The sequence below is a fragment of the Micropterus dolomieu genome, linkage group LG19, assembly GCF_021292245.1.
Source record: "Micropterus dolomieu isolate WLL.071019.BEF.003 ecotype Adirondacks linkage group LG19, ASM2129224v1, whole genome shotgun sequence".
Taxonomy (NCBI): domain Eukaryota; kingdom Metazoa; phylum Chordata; class Actinopteri; order Centrarchiformes; family Centrarchidae; genus Micropterus; species Micropterus dolomieu.
In genome coordinates, this window is record NC_060168.1 from 30,075,465 (window position 1) to 30,090,246 (window position 14,782).

Below are 14,782 nucleotides of genomic sequence, written 5' to 3' on the forward strand. Positions count from 1 at the left end.
ACAATGTAATTGTTACAAATAAATGATGATGGCCCAAGTTGTAATGAGAAGACATGTGGACCACAGAAAATGTTTTAACTTGTCCTGTCTAGTTACACTCATTGTATTAATGTCAGTGTTGTCAGGCAGGCTTTTTGAAAGACACCCAGAGCTCTGTATATGGCCATCATCTGCCTCAGATGACCAACACACACACACACGCACGCACGCACACACACATTTACAGAGCATGAAGCCATGTGAGATAATATTGCAATCATCGCTGTTAGTGTGTGTGTCCTAATGTTTTATTCCCCCCTCTGGTCTATATTATCTGCTTGTGGCAATAGCGGCAATTGTGGAAACTCATAGCACAGAGTGCCATAAAAATGTCATAAAATCTGACATTACACTGAAAGTTTAGATTCCATCATGTAATAATTCTGGTGCATGATGTAACATCACGCACATGGTATTCTGAGATTTATTTTTAAGAATAGGCTATTGTAATAATTTCACATTGAATAAAATACCAAACTAGTGTAAAATCACATTCAGATGTGAAGCGTGCTATCCTGATTCATGACATGTTTTGACACAAAGCTGACTGCCTGCTCATTCACTGTAACTCACTGGGATCACATCATCCCTAATGTATTTGTCTTTATGCAAACTGCATAATTCACTGATGTGAAACTAATCAAACACACTTAAAGGTTTACTTTTATACCCAAAGTCACACACACACACACACACACACACACATCCCAAACAGGCAGCTACAAACAACATGCGGCAACTGCTTGCACATACAGTGAGTTTGTAGCAAATAGCGTTTATCTGCCCCTTATTTAGTGAAATTCCCTTAGTTCCCTTAGATTTCGGCTCTGTGTGTAAAGTTAACAACAACAACAGAGTGAAAACATTGAATTTCAAAAGTATATCTTCTTCTTAGTGAAAAAAGATCAGCAAAAACACTGCATATCGCTGACTTTTTAAAATATAACTGGAAAAGTGGCTGTTAATGTCCGGCCTTTGACACCAACTGAAACACCAAAAGAAAAAAGTAAATAAACTGCAGCTTTTTCTTTGGTTACAGTGTTACAGCAGCATCAGCTAATGTCATCAACTATGCTAGCTACATGACTGACAGAAGTTGGTTTTGCAGTTGCCCGGCAACAGCAACGGGGTGATGCTAACGCTTATGTCTGCTGGCTTCTCAAAACAAAGGCAGAGTGGTCCTGAGTGATCAGGCCCTTTGTATTTTGTGTTTGTGATAACGACTGAAGTTACTCAGCGTCCAACTGGACAACCATTTTTTTTTTGTGTTAGCTTGCTTGCTTGCTGTTTCTGGCTTTGATAAATGTAAAAAATGTTGAACTCTTGATCTTAGGTGCTGCACATGGAGTTGTATTACCACTGAATCTGTATTATAGGCTACTGATGTGGAGAAATTACTAATCTATAAATAAGTAGTAGTAACCATGTTTGTTGTGGATTCCTTTCCAAAAATCTATCAATCAATCTATCTATCTATACTAGTATGCTAATACTGAATACCTTCATATTTGACATTTAACACTTATAATTTCAAGTATTTTTTTGTTAAACTTTAAAATCATTTGTTTTAGTAAATTCTCTTTTGGCAATAATTTTCTTTTAATCCAATCGGAATGAAATTAACCCATCCTCATTTTATTGTGGGACCAAGTGGAGCCACTGCATTGACCCCTGGAGGTTCCCAGACCCCACTTTGGAGAGCCGCATGTCTTGGTTTGTTTCTGTGCGGTTTCAACAGATGCGCCCCCTGCAGGCTGCCTTCCCCACTGCTCCTCCTCCACCTATACTCCGCTTTCTGACTCCACGGCTCTTCATTCACTAGAAGATGGCGGACTGCGCTCCACTATTAGATGAGGAACTCTCGTCCTTTGTCTTCAATTACCTGACAGAAAACTCCGGAAGCCAGGTAAGATCTTGGCGTCTTTGGACACATGGGACATTGGGCTTTCTAGGCCGGGGTGCATCTTTGCACGTCGCCGGCCGTGGCTCACGCTATGCCCGGTTGATGCGAGGCTTTCGCCCGGCTTGTCAGCAGCATCTCGCTGGTACAGCGCGAACCGGTATCTCGGTCTGTGTGCATGCGTGTATGTGTGAATGTCTACTATGTCTTGACGTCTGGCTTTCACGTGTTTTTCGGAGGATATGTCATCAGCCATGGTGACGGATTTAACGAATATATTTTTGTGTTGGTGCTTGAAGCGGAGCGCAGCCGGTGTATGTCTGCTTGGGGAGGATTATTTGGTATGCAGAGGGGCGCCTTGGAAACTTTTGACGCATTCTTGAGGGAAGTTTTAATTGCAGTGCCGGAGACTTGGACACGTGGTGCGCCTCTGAACGCATGGACTTAGCCTGAAGACTATTATGATAGTATGACATTATGGTATTATGGTATATGGCTACAAGACTGACTGGCTTTAAAATTGTGCAGAGAAAAGGCATTCTTGCGTGTCTTTCGTTGATGCATTACTCGGCTAGTTGGATATTATGCTTTATTTATTTTTCTCGCATAATCGAAACGGTTGTTTAATAAAGTGTCTGTCTGTGGAAACACTACAGTACATCAGTGATGTCTAATGTTATTTACCCACTCCACTAATGTATAAGCTGCTTGCCACAGCACCGTGAGCTTAACTGGGGATCTCTGTCCATCCGCAGGCTGTTTCAGCGCTTCAAAGTTGAGCAACTCCCACCAATGATTCCTGTCATTTCTTCAGATTGGTCAATTTATCAGACCACATTTTGCAAAGCAATGAGATGAAGAGGAGACAGTGGGTTTTAGTCAGCTGAGAAAGTTGGTGCGATTTTTACGTTTTCATAATCGTTTGCGTAATCGTTAGACGACGGTTACAAAACGTCTGTCTGGTTCACGTGGTTGTATGCTTTGGCAAACTGGGTAGTGTTTTTGAATGAGTGATGATGAAACACCGTTTATTAATCCACGGTGTGGGAAGTGGTTTTTCACTAAATTTCAAGGAATGTCAAGCCGCCAAATTACGTTAGAAAATCTTGTGTAATTCATTGCTTCTTAGCAATGATGAATATGAACATGTGACAACATGAACGTGAATATAGTCTACTTCTAATTAGGCTAAGGGGTAGCATTGAATTCGGTATTCGGTCAACACACCAAGCAGCATTTAGTAAAACAATATGTGAACTTGTATAACTGGCTGTCCTGGTAATCCCAGAATAATCTCCTGCACAAGCACCCGCGCAGGGCGGTAGAGAGTGGCGGTTCACAGAAGTTGAGATTTCATCCAAAAGAAGTGATGCTTTGCACATAAAATGCATGCCGAATTTTCTAGGAGAAATAATTTTTTAGCAGTAGCTCATAGGCTGTATCATATAACATGTGTCGTCTTGCTTTAATGGAAGGAAACAATACATTTGCATATTTCCTAATTGGCTTTGGTGTAAAAATTCAGATTCTCACACGGCAGAACGGAACCTATCAGATCTAATCTCGATCTCCCTCCTGGCTGTAGAGTCTTGCTTCGGAAATGCGCATGGATCATTACCATGCAACTAAACCCATAACAGGGACTCTCATAGGAATTCAGGGCCCGCGGTGTTTACCGCATCACAATGTGACGTAGTGGCGTCGTGATGATTGTTATTGCTGGCAATTGTTATTGATTGAAGATCACCGAGGGTGCCATGGGGGTGGGTGATGTGTTTTTGTTTGTGTGCATGGAGGGGGTGTCTGTCACACCTGATTGGCACTGAAGCAGGTCACTTCAGTGTGTGGTTGGATCAAAGGAGACTGTGGGCTATTGATAAGGTGCAGCAATGAGGTGCTTCCACAGAACACATAGGCCTACATATCTAAGATGTAAAGGAGAAGAAATACACCAAACATTCCTTAATATAGGAGCTAACACTATGCCAACAAATGTTAGTAACATCCAGTTCAATATAATTAGATACTGACATTCTACATCCATATGTTATGTCCTATCACTCAACTATAACATGCCTATTATATACATGTAGGACTCAACAGATACAGTTATTGTGAGTTTATACAATGGCTTTATCATACTTTTAAAATTGGTATGTCTCATGGAGTCACCACAATACAATATACCCAATGGTAATATTTATATGATAATCGCAAAGATCCTACAATGTGTCTGTTCTCAATTAATAAATGTGTTTATATGCCTTAAATGCTATTACTAACTCACACTGTGCAGCCAAACATTGTTCAAACCTAGTGGAGAAGATCCCAACGTTTCCAAAGATACCAAATATGTCAGGCTGAATTCTGGGGAAACGTGATGTTAAAGGGAAATAATAAGACGTCTAGAATATCTCAATTTGATGACATGGCGTTGCCATAAAAATCTCGGGTTTGAATGTTTCACTGAGCGTAAACATCATACAGCTTCGGCAAAGAGATGGATTATATAGAATGTATGATACTGTCAGACAGTGCTACTTAAACGTAAACATTAAATACAAAACATATGCATGCTTTTAGTAGCATGCATGCTAGTATCTTTGCTGTAAAATCTTTGCAGCTCTTTCTTCTCAGACTTGTCGTGCTGGATTGCTCCAAAGTCCTTGAGTGATACAGAGGGAGAAAGATCAGGAAAGGGACCGGAAAACAATCTAATTGTACATTTTATCACTGCTTAAGTTTTTTCTTCATGTGTAGTCTGATAAGATTATCTATTCTACCAATGCTGTGTTAACATGTTAATATTTACTCAGGGTTATTAGGGCAGGCTGGTGGCTTTCTTTTGGTCCCTCTCTCGCTCTCTGTCTCTGTTTCAGTGTGTGTCTATGCCGCTCTACCCTGCCGGCCGGTTATTGTAATACTACTCTATCCTCGTGACTGGCGTTACAGAACAGGGCTGCTGCAGTCATGTGAGTTGTAGTGGAGGGAGGGAGGGAGGAAGGGAGGGAGGAAGGGAGGGAGGAAGGGAGGGAGGCGTTCCCATGATGACGTAGACAGTGACAGACAGTCCCCCCCACCTCCTCCCCTTCCTAACATGTGACTGCTCCCCCTTCTCTCTGTCATACAGTCTCTACCTCCCTCGCTCACTCTATTCATACATACAGTACACATGCTTGCTGTAATTTCTCTCCCTTCCACTTCCTGTCTTTTTCTCATTAAAACACATTCTTTTTTTCTTCCTGTTTTTCAGAAGCAGTTTATGGTATATTTGAATTGCATTTGCTTATTGCACATGGAATCAATGAAAATTTGAACCTTTGCACCTCATTTTTGGAAATGAGAATGGTCCTGATTAGCAAAGAATTGTTAGCTTCCCATGTCATTTATCAGCTAAAAATGACAAGAAAGGCTGCTGCTTACTAGTGACTGTACTGGTCATCTTGACCATGTGGCACAATTGATTTCTTTCTGCTCTTTGCCAGTAACAAAACACTCAGTATTTGCATCAAAGCTCGATTTTTTTTGTTAATTTAACCACCAAGGCACTTACATCATCTGAAGAGCTATACGTGCTTCAGTGGAAGGGATGGTGGTGAATGTGATGTTTTTCTAACAACAGTCTTTGGTTTTGGATATATTCTCCTTCAAAGTGATCACAACTTTGTACAGGACCATTGACCACATGCTCATGTGTTGTCTCATTGGTTGACCGATGCCTCACTCTTTGGTTTAAATACACTGTGCTCTAAAAACAAATATGTGGTTTTCATTATAGCACGTCATTAGTGTCTGGTTTGTGCAACTTATACTACTGATACCAAATATGATTTTATATGAATTTAAGTAGCAAAGAGTATACTGTAGTTTCACAATGCTGCATTGCAACTTGCTGAGATAATTCATTCCAATGTAAATAATGTGTTTATTGGCGATTTAGCCAGTAACCAGCCAGCAGCCTCACTGAGCAAAGATGTTCATGTCTGTGTGGAGCTGACACTACTTGCCTACAAGTCGGATACGTCATTTTCTAAACAAATTCAATCAGATGGGTTATTAGTGAAATAAATCCCAAATAATTTTTTGTCACTTTTTCTTTATAAACAGAAGATCTAGAAAACAGATCTTCTTCATTAATTTGAGACAGTCAAGTCTGATGGTAGCATAATCATAGGCAGTGTTCTGAGTGGTACCTCGAATACAGCTGCCACGGGGGCCCCTGAAAGCCCTAAACATAAAGCTCATATTCCGTGATTAAAAGAAACTAAAAAATCTCCAGCTATATGACTGAATTTACTGAAAGGTTGCTTTAGAGTAAAGTCGGTCTGCCAGATCTATTTCAGTGTTAATCATTGACTGGCAAGTCTGGGTCCATCCAGGGAATTGAGTCTGGGAAGATCAGGCCGACTTAAAGTCAGTCACCACATCCTGCTATAACAGGACACAACCAGCTACAGGGAATATGCTAGTAAAATATTAGCCGTGGCTTGTCAGATACTCTACCTCCAGTGTGGCAGCTGAGCAACCTTGCTGTTGAAGAGAAAGTCGCATGTACATTCAAGCACATCTCCCACTTCCTATTTGAAATTTGCATATTTACCCCTAAGATCAGAATGACGTTCTGAGGCTGGAGGTCCAGTAAAATAGCTGCACCAGTTTCCTCACAGGGATCATAAATGTTTTATGTGCATCCAAGTTATTCTGCTTCGCTGTTCTACTGTAAAAATGTTATCAGGATCTAAAAAAAAGTCCAAATGGTTGACTGATTTTGACATCTTGTGGAATTAATAATATGGAATTAATATGTTTTATACTCAAACGTAATGACTTTCAACTGCAGCTATTCACACCATTAAATTCATACTTAATTGTGAGGGTGTGATCAAAAAACCACAAAGAAGAAAACAGTTCCTGCTTGAGGGACTAACAAGATGTGAGTACTACTAAGAACACATTGTTCCCTGACATCAACAAATTGCTCACTGCTTGCATGTTTTCCTCCTCTGTGACCCAAGATACATGTTATGATCAAGTAAACTAATGAAGATAAAACTCAGCCCTTAAGTGCTTAAAACAGTAATTGCATCACTGAAATGATGCCTACACGTACCAAATGGAAAACTTAATAAAGCTTAAAGCCATTACTGTGATGCTGTGTAGCCCTATAGAGCCTCAAACTGTCAGTCAGCACTATAGGAAATAACCAGGGATATAACCATAATGTGTGTGTGTGTGTATGCATGCACTCCTACACAGCAGGCGGTCAGCTCTCATCCTTGGCTATCAGATGATCTTATCCAATTTCGTATCGGAAGTCACGTGGCCCCTTTCTGACTACATTTAGCTAGATGGCTGGACATCGGATATAAACCACCCTTACTTAATCTGGGAGCAGGTAGATGTGTCACTTTCTTGATGTCCATAAATCCAATTTAAATTGGGCAGTGAAGGATCCAGACAGCCAGGTAGGCAGATGGACAGGTGTATAAATAACAAGGCTTTGAAGTTCCACCCGAGAGTGATGGATACAAGTGTTATTGGCAGTGACTGGGATTTGCACCGTGCCAGGGACAGAAAGACAAATTCTCTTTAACTGTTTCTTTCTCTTTCCGCTGATTTTTGCTTTTCGAAATGTCGTCAGTTTTTAGTTTTTTTCTCTGTTTTTTGTCTGCCGCTCCCCGTTTTATCCCCAATTTTGTGTTATTATCTTTCTCTGTTTCTTTAATGTCTGTCTGAGTCGTGATGTGCAGTGCTGCAGTGCAATGTGTTCAGCTTGCAGCCTTGCAGTGACTCACCTGTCCCTTCTGTTACTGTGTACTGGACACACACACACACACACACACACACACACACTTGAGCTCATGAGCATCCCTTGCACATACACACATGCATACACTTACAATAGTTTGTACACTATACGTGTGAAAATGTGCTAACATGCACATATAAGCTTTTACTGTGGTTACATTTTGAAATTACAGCATTGATACTTCAGGGATGTATCTGAGAGAATACTATAAATCACAATTACTGCAACCAACAGTGAGCAGCTCAAAGTTCGGGGGGTCAAGGCATTGTGTCAGTAGATTGTGTCAATGCGTTCCCTTGTCCATAATATGAGAGAGTAAGATAGGAAAGTGTAGGGAAGAGCATGGTCTTCTGATAGTGGCCAGCGGTGTTAGATTTACAGCATTCATGTTTTGTCTTCTATTTCCTCTGTGCTAAGATGAATGGCAAAGTGTTCAGTTGATGAAACAGATACAGCTTCGCTCTGTGATTGCCGCTAGAATTGACTGTTCTGGGTAATGTTTCTTAACTCAATGTTGTGGGAGCCTGGCTGTTCGCTGGTGATTACTGTGATGCTGCAACAAGATGCCTAGTAGATATATTTGTGTGTGTGTGTTCACGTGTAGTTAACTGTTCATTTGTGTTTATGTGTGGTTGATCCTCCTCGTGTGTGTGTGCGTCACAGTGGGCGCTGGGAATATGGCTGCTTCCTCCCAAATCCCTCTGAGGTTTATCAGGCATCCGGCTTAGACGCTGACCCCCCCACAGGGCGACCGAGTGTGTCTGCCTGTAAGCAAAGATCATAAACTGCGTGTCTGTATGTTTCTGTGTGTTATATGTTGGAGTGTGCTGTTGATGGCAAACATGCTACCAGAGGCGAGGTGAGGGGTCTCTCAATAATTAATTGCGTGGAGATTCGTCAGCTGCTCACTCAGGCCTGCCTGGCATCACAGGCTATATACTCACATTAGGGCTGCAAGAAGAATCATGATTGAGACTCAGATTTGAGATTACAAATATCTCACTGTGCTTAGAGGAAGCCAATAAAATAGTGCCTCTGTAATGTTGTTCCTATGAGATCTTTTCTGGTGTGCTCATGTAATGCATAAGGCTGATGTCATTAGCGCAGTCAGTTGGTTTTCCTAATCTTTTTAGATTCATCATCACCTGAAATATCAGGTGGTTGTATGCTCACAAAATATGTCCCCCCGATCTGCATAATATTCTTGCAATATAAAAAGCTCCAAACAAAAGAGAGTACCATGTTATTTTCCAAACTGTGGATCTATTTGTTGACGTCACTCAGAAGTAATTAAAAGCTCTTGATTCCATGCATCAGTTATCCCTGCTGATGCAAATATTGTAGAATTGATTTCATTGAGATTGCATAAAGATATGAATCCAAATTGCAAATTTAATGTGATTAATTGTGCAGCTCACACAGGATAGAGAGCGACTAAAGATATCACCCAGATTCATTAAGTGTTTGCTACCGATTGTGGAACGTTATCGCTACGAACCAGCCACTGACGTCCATCGTGATAATTTGTCATTTACTGTTTCTCTTTTAATTGGTTTTATCTTTGGTCTTCCCTAAACAAAACAGTAAGGCTGTGACAGCGCTAACCGTTAGCCTGCCTTCTAACACAGGGATAAACAGGTCTAGCAAAGGCTTACTGTAGCAGCAGAGTTTAGGACACAACACACCTTTATAATTCTTCTTAATTAGAATAGTTTCCACTAGCAAGGCTATATCAGGCTACACCTCAGCTTTGTTTCTCTTGAGCCTAATTTGGACCTACAAAGAGTCTTATTCTGCAGCCTGGTTTCCATCACAGAACCTACTAAGCCTAATTTTTATAGTAGTGAAAATGTGTGATAGTAAATATGAAATGAAGTAGCTTATGATTTATCAGTTACTTTACAATTTTTTAATATTAAATTTGACATTTTAGACTAATCTGTCTCTCCAGAGTAACGCAGTGAAATGAATGCCTACAGCACAAGGGAACCGAAAGAGTCAGAGGTCACAGTGTCAGCAAAAGAAACTGCTCTCAGATCAGGACATGGACAGGGCAGGTCTTTATAGACTGAGAACTGCTGCAGAATCTCTAAACCCAGCTTGCATTCACACTGCAGGATTTTCCAAGCAGTTCTTCCCCTGAGGTGGAGCAGAACAGCACTCAACCGTGCAAAGTGTCCAACATGCACAGTGGCTTCATTGCGTGTATTACAGTGCTAGGCAGAGAGATCAGATATGGTGGGAGAAAGAAGATGGAAAAAAAACAACAGCAAAAGGGGACACCAGTGAGCGAGAGTCTTATTAGGTATTCATCATCTGCCGTCTTAATTTATACAACAATCTATTTGGTTTGCCGTTGTGTTCCAGGTTTTTGCCGTTCTTGCTGTGACTCAAACCGGAGTGGGATGTGAGGATGTAAATTTCTTCTCCATCTCTTTTTTCTCTCTCTCTCTTTCCAGCCTGTGGTTTTAATACAGATTATATACTTTACAGTCAGAGCTGTGATTCACTGTTCAGTTCTCATCACATTTTCTTCCTTCTTTCCTTCTCTTTTTTTTATGGTTCTTATCTTTATGCCACATTCAGACACTCAGCAGACCACAGGGAATAGATCATTTTGGTTATTTACTGTTAAATCATCATTTACATACCATTTAACCTTTGCAGCTCACTGGTGGGGAGCAGGTTCATCTTGCCCATGTCATTTGAATAAATGAATGTGCTTGCTTTTGGGGTTTTAACCAAACACTTTTTTCCTATTGTGGTCCATGGCTCAATACCAGGGGCACACAAAAACACATTTTATTGTATTGTGTTTGTCTTTGTTTTTGCTTCAGGTGAACAATAAAGTGGCCTTGTGTCGTGTTAAGACAATCTGTTCTTCTAAGCATGAAGGATGAAATGTAGAAGCACAGGATGAGTGTTCGTATACATGTCGCATTTTCGCTTTAAAACTGATGCGTGCATACAATTCCTCCTCACATCCAAGCACACATGTTACATCATGTTGTATATATGTGCAAGTGTGTGTGTGTATGTGTGTGTGTGTATGGATGCCAGCTGTCCTTAGCTAACCTTTACTGGCAATTTGTAGTCGTCACAGGGAACCTGTTCGTGTATTTATAGCGTCAACATGAGCATGAGGCTGCTTGTCATTCTTCGCACACGGAGCGGTCACACACACGCGGCAGCTTTGTACAAGACCTGAAGGAGAAGGGAAGAGGTTGAAGGAGAGGGAATCCATTCTCACCCAGCAGCTCAGGAATTTGTAGGGATGTATGTAGAGGGCCAGAAGTTGCGGAGCTAGCTGGTTGCCCTGTTTCTGTAAAGGTCTCCTCCTCTTTTACCTAATTTATACCAGGGGCAGCCACAAGGGAAATGGCTTATTTGAAAGCAGAAAGAGCATACTCAGGGCTCTGTATCTTGAGAGTTCTTCATACAGAGCCTGATGTTAGTAATCTCTCCACATCTGTACAAGAAGTGGCATTTGAGGCATTGAAGTGGATGGATTGGATGTTGGGAATCTGGGGATTGCACATTGTAAAATGGAAGTGAACTACTGTGTTGTAAAGGGAATTATACAACTATATTTCTGCTAATGGAATGTGACAAAAAAAAAAAGAAATTTGTAATTTTTCAAATTGTGTATCAAGGGATGAATGATACTGCAAAAAGTGGATATTTTATGATGCTTATGACTAGAATAGTGGACATATTTATTTCTTTTAAAACCGGGTGTACATTAAAGGTTAACCAATATGTTTTTATTGTTGTCCACAGCTGTAAAAAGTGTGGCTTGTTCATTGTCTACTACAGTTAAAATATTGGACTTTGACATTTTCTGCTGTTGTTAAAATTGAGACTTTGACGCTGCGCAACTCATGGGACAAAACATGGGAGATGAATAAGAGTTGTTTGGGGGCTGGAGGTGTAAATGCTGCTCTGATATTGGTTTGGGCTCCCACAATGTAGGTCTCTCTCTCTCTCTCCTTGACGTTTTGCCAGTGTTTTGGCTGGGGATCGCCCCGACTTAGCCGCCAGACAGATCGAGTTGTAAAGATGTCTGGATTGTGGATGGGCAAACACCCAACTGCACAAACACATCATCACTGCTCTGACACCAACACTATAGTCTGCTGGACCGAAGAGGTGACACACACGCATGCATGCTGGTAGTCTGCCAACCAAAATGTATATACCTGTATTTCTTTCCCCTCCCAATATCCACTGATCCAGCAGGATTATTGTATGTGATTATGACTCATGCTGCACAAGGTTAGGGATTACCAAGTACGTTCATGGGTAATGCATAGTTTCTCATGCTGGGCTTAATAAAGTATTGCAAAGGGAAGAATGCGAGCTTGTTAATACACTGACTAGACTAGAAGTAGTACACATGACAGTAGTGAGAGTTAATGCGGTGGCAGAGCTTGTTGTAGCAGCAGTTACAGATGCAGTTGTATCAGTAGGAGAAATTGTGAAACTTGTAGTAGTAATGCCATTGATGCGTTAGTAGTAATAATGCTAAAAATATTACTAATTACTAATTAAAAGCAGTGATGGCAGCAGTACTGCAAATAGCAGCATCAGTGGAAGTGGTAGTAGTAGTAGTAGTAGTAGTAGTAGTAGTGGAAAAAGTTATTTCTCCCCAGCTGGCCCGCATGTGGAAGTGTCCTTGGGCAACATACTGAAGCCCAAATGGCTGTTGCCATCAGTGTGTGAGTTTCTTTCTTATGAGTAATTGGCACCTTACATGGTAACTTCTGCCATTAATGTATGAATGTGCGTAAATGTGACATAGTATAAAGCGCTTTGAGTGGTCGGAATACTAGAAAAGCTCTATACAAGTACAGCATTTACCATTTACCAAAGGAAATTTCCATGGCATCGTGTCAGAGGACACGCACAGACAAACAAAGATGCCAGGATGGCATACAGTCGTGGCAACCAGGTGCCAGGGGAAGGCAAGCACAGACTGGTGTGAACATGCACATTAACACAAACACACACACTCACTAAGCTGGCTGCACTTATCTAGAAACACAGCCAATCACATTCAGTGCAGTGTTATTTGATAGGGTTCAATGCAGTAACGCACACTAGAATCTCTCCTCTTCTATTACTCCACTTTAAAAACCATTTGTTGTTATTTTTAGATGTTGTTGCTTCCTCAGATAAAAGGCGCATTAATGTGTTTGTGTGTGCGGATGTGTGTGCTACAGCAGCAAATGTGTGTTTATAAATAGGTTTCTTGGCACAGATCGCACTCGTCACTGTCGCATCACACACATTTGACCTGTGTGTGACCTCTGGTTCAAAGTCATAATTACTAGAATATCTCCATGTGGGTTTAGGTAGTTATAGCACTCAATCACAGCTAGAACCACCAACCCTGATTCCATCTCAGCCTACAAAATAAAAGAAAGTAAATTACCAATTACAAGCCTTGCAGTAACTTAGTAACTGCCGACTAATGCAATAACTCATCAGAACTTAATAAATTGCCTTTCTGTGGGAGTCCAAAATGTAATAACCCGATATTGTGATATATTCTCCTGATAATGTGATGTAATTTCACTGATAATTCATAATGATAAACACATTAGGGTGGAATTGGCTTACAGTGATGGAGTCAGGCTGCTCCACAGGGCTTAGTAATGGAAAGTTTAAAGGTGTGTGTGTGTGTGTGTGTGTGTGTGTGTGCTGTAGAGGTGCTCCGATCAGGATTTTTTGGGCCGAGTCAAAACTGTCATCAATGAGATTTGAAAATAAGGGAAATTTAAATAAATAAAACTATAATGTTAAGTCCACAATATTTTTTGTGTATTGGTAGTATTACTTATAGGTATGTTCATTATAATTTCCCATGGTTTACCACTAGTATAAGCCTAATATTATTTCAGTGGGTATTCATTTATTAAATCCTTGAAGCACAGTCTAAATCTTTTACATAGGCCTACTGCCACCAGCTTTCCCAGAGAAGAGAGTAGCAAACACTTTAAATACGGCCAGTAGGTTTTTATTTGATTTTATAAAGGTTAAAGATACAGGGGATTTACAGTGAAACGGGAGGGTTGACATGAGAGGAGTAGAGAGAGGAGTGGGGTAATGTGAGGCTACATCCACACTACTGCAGTTTTTAAACAGTTTTATAACGAATACAATCTTCTCTGTCCACAGCAGCGTTTTAGCTGCGTATCAGAGTTGATCTCCGTCCATATTAAAACGACTGAAAACGCATCTAGTGACCGTTCACGTACATTGGGCATGCCCGTGCCGGTGTAAACATGAAGCAGATGGTCTACTTCGTGTGTTGCAGAAGATTAGGCGAAAGAAGAAAGTAATACAGACGAAGAACCACAGAGGAATATTTTTTTGCATTGACCAACAACGAAGTGGAACTGTTTCTGAAAGTAACACGGGAGTACAAAGAGACTGTGACGGCGGAAAACAGACTTGGAGTCGTTGCAAAGTATACACGGCGCCATGCACAGTAGCCTACAAGTGTTATTTACACAGTACAAAATATTTTAATAAAACTAAACCTGACTGATGAGAGCAAATCAGAAAGCCAAATGTGAGTGTCTGGACTTTATAAAGCCTTCTGTTTTTGCCCACGGATTCACCGTTTTAATCTGGACGGGAGGTGGAAACACATCAAAAGGAGAGAGAATGGCAGTCTGCTGATTGATTGATCGTAAATGATTAACTTGGCGTATAAATCGCTTCCTGTCTGAAGAGGATTTTGGTGCTAGCTAGCTTTGAAAACTGCTCGGACCGGGTAGTGAAACCATTTTTGAAAATTTGTCTGGCCAGTATCGCATCATCTGATCGGCTTTCCTGATTGGCCTTTTTAGTGACCACCGCCATTATCGGCCGATTACGATCGGTGACCGATCGACTGGAGCACCCTTAGTGTGTTGTGTTTGAGTTTGTGAGTCGTGTGTGTTGCATATGGGAGAAGTGAGAGTGAGTCACAAGTGAGTCAGGGCATCAGTGTCCTTTGGGATGCATATACAAACACATTGCCACAT

General features: G+C 41.0%; 1 protein-coding gene across 1 annotated transcript in view; it reads left to right on the forward strand.

The window, feature by feature from the left end:
* The first annotated feature begins 1,534 nt into the window (after window positions 1–1,534).
* The window catches only part of ppargc1b (peroxisome proliferator-activated receptor gamma, coactivator 1 beta), a 92,506-nt gene continuing 79,258 nt past the window's right edge, over window positions 1,535–14,782 (forward strand). The window contains exon 1 of the mRNA XM_046030932.1: window positions 1,535–1,945. Coding sequence (XP_045886888.1) covers window positions 1,865–1,945 — 81 coding nt within the window. The 5' untranslated portion in view covers window positions 1,535–1,864. The remainder of the gene's footprint in view (window positions 1,946–14,782) is intronic.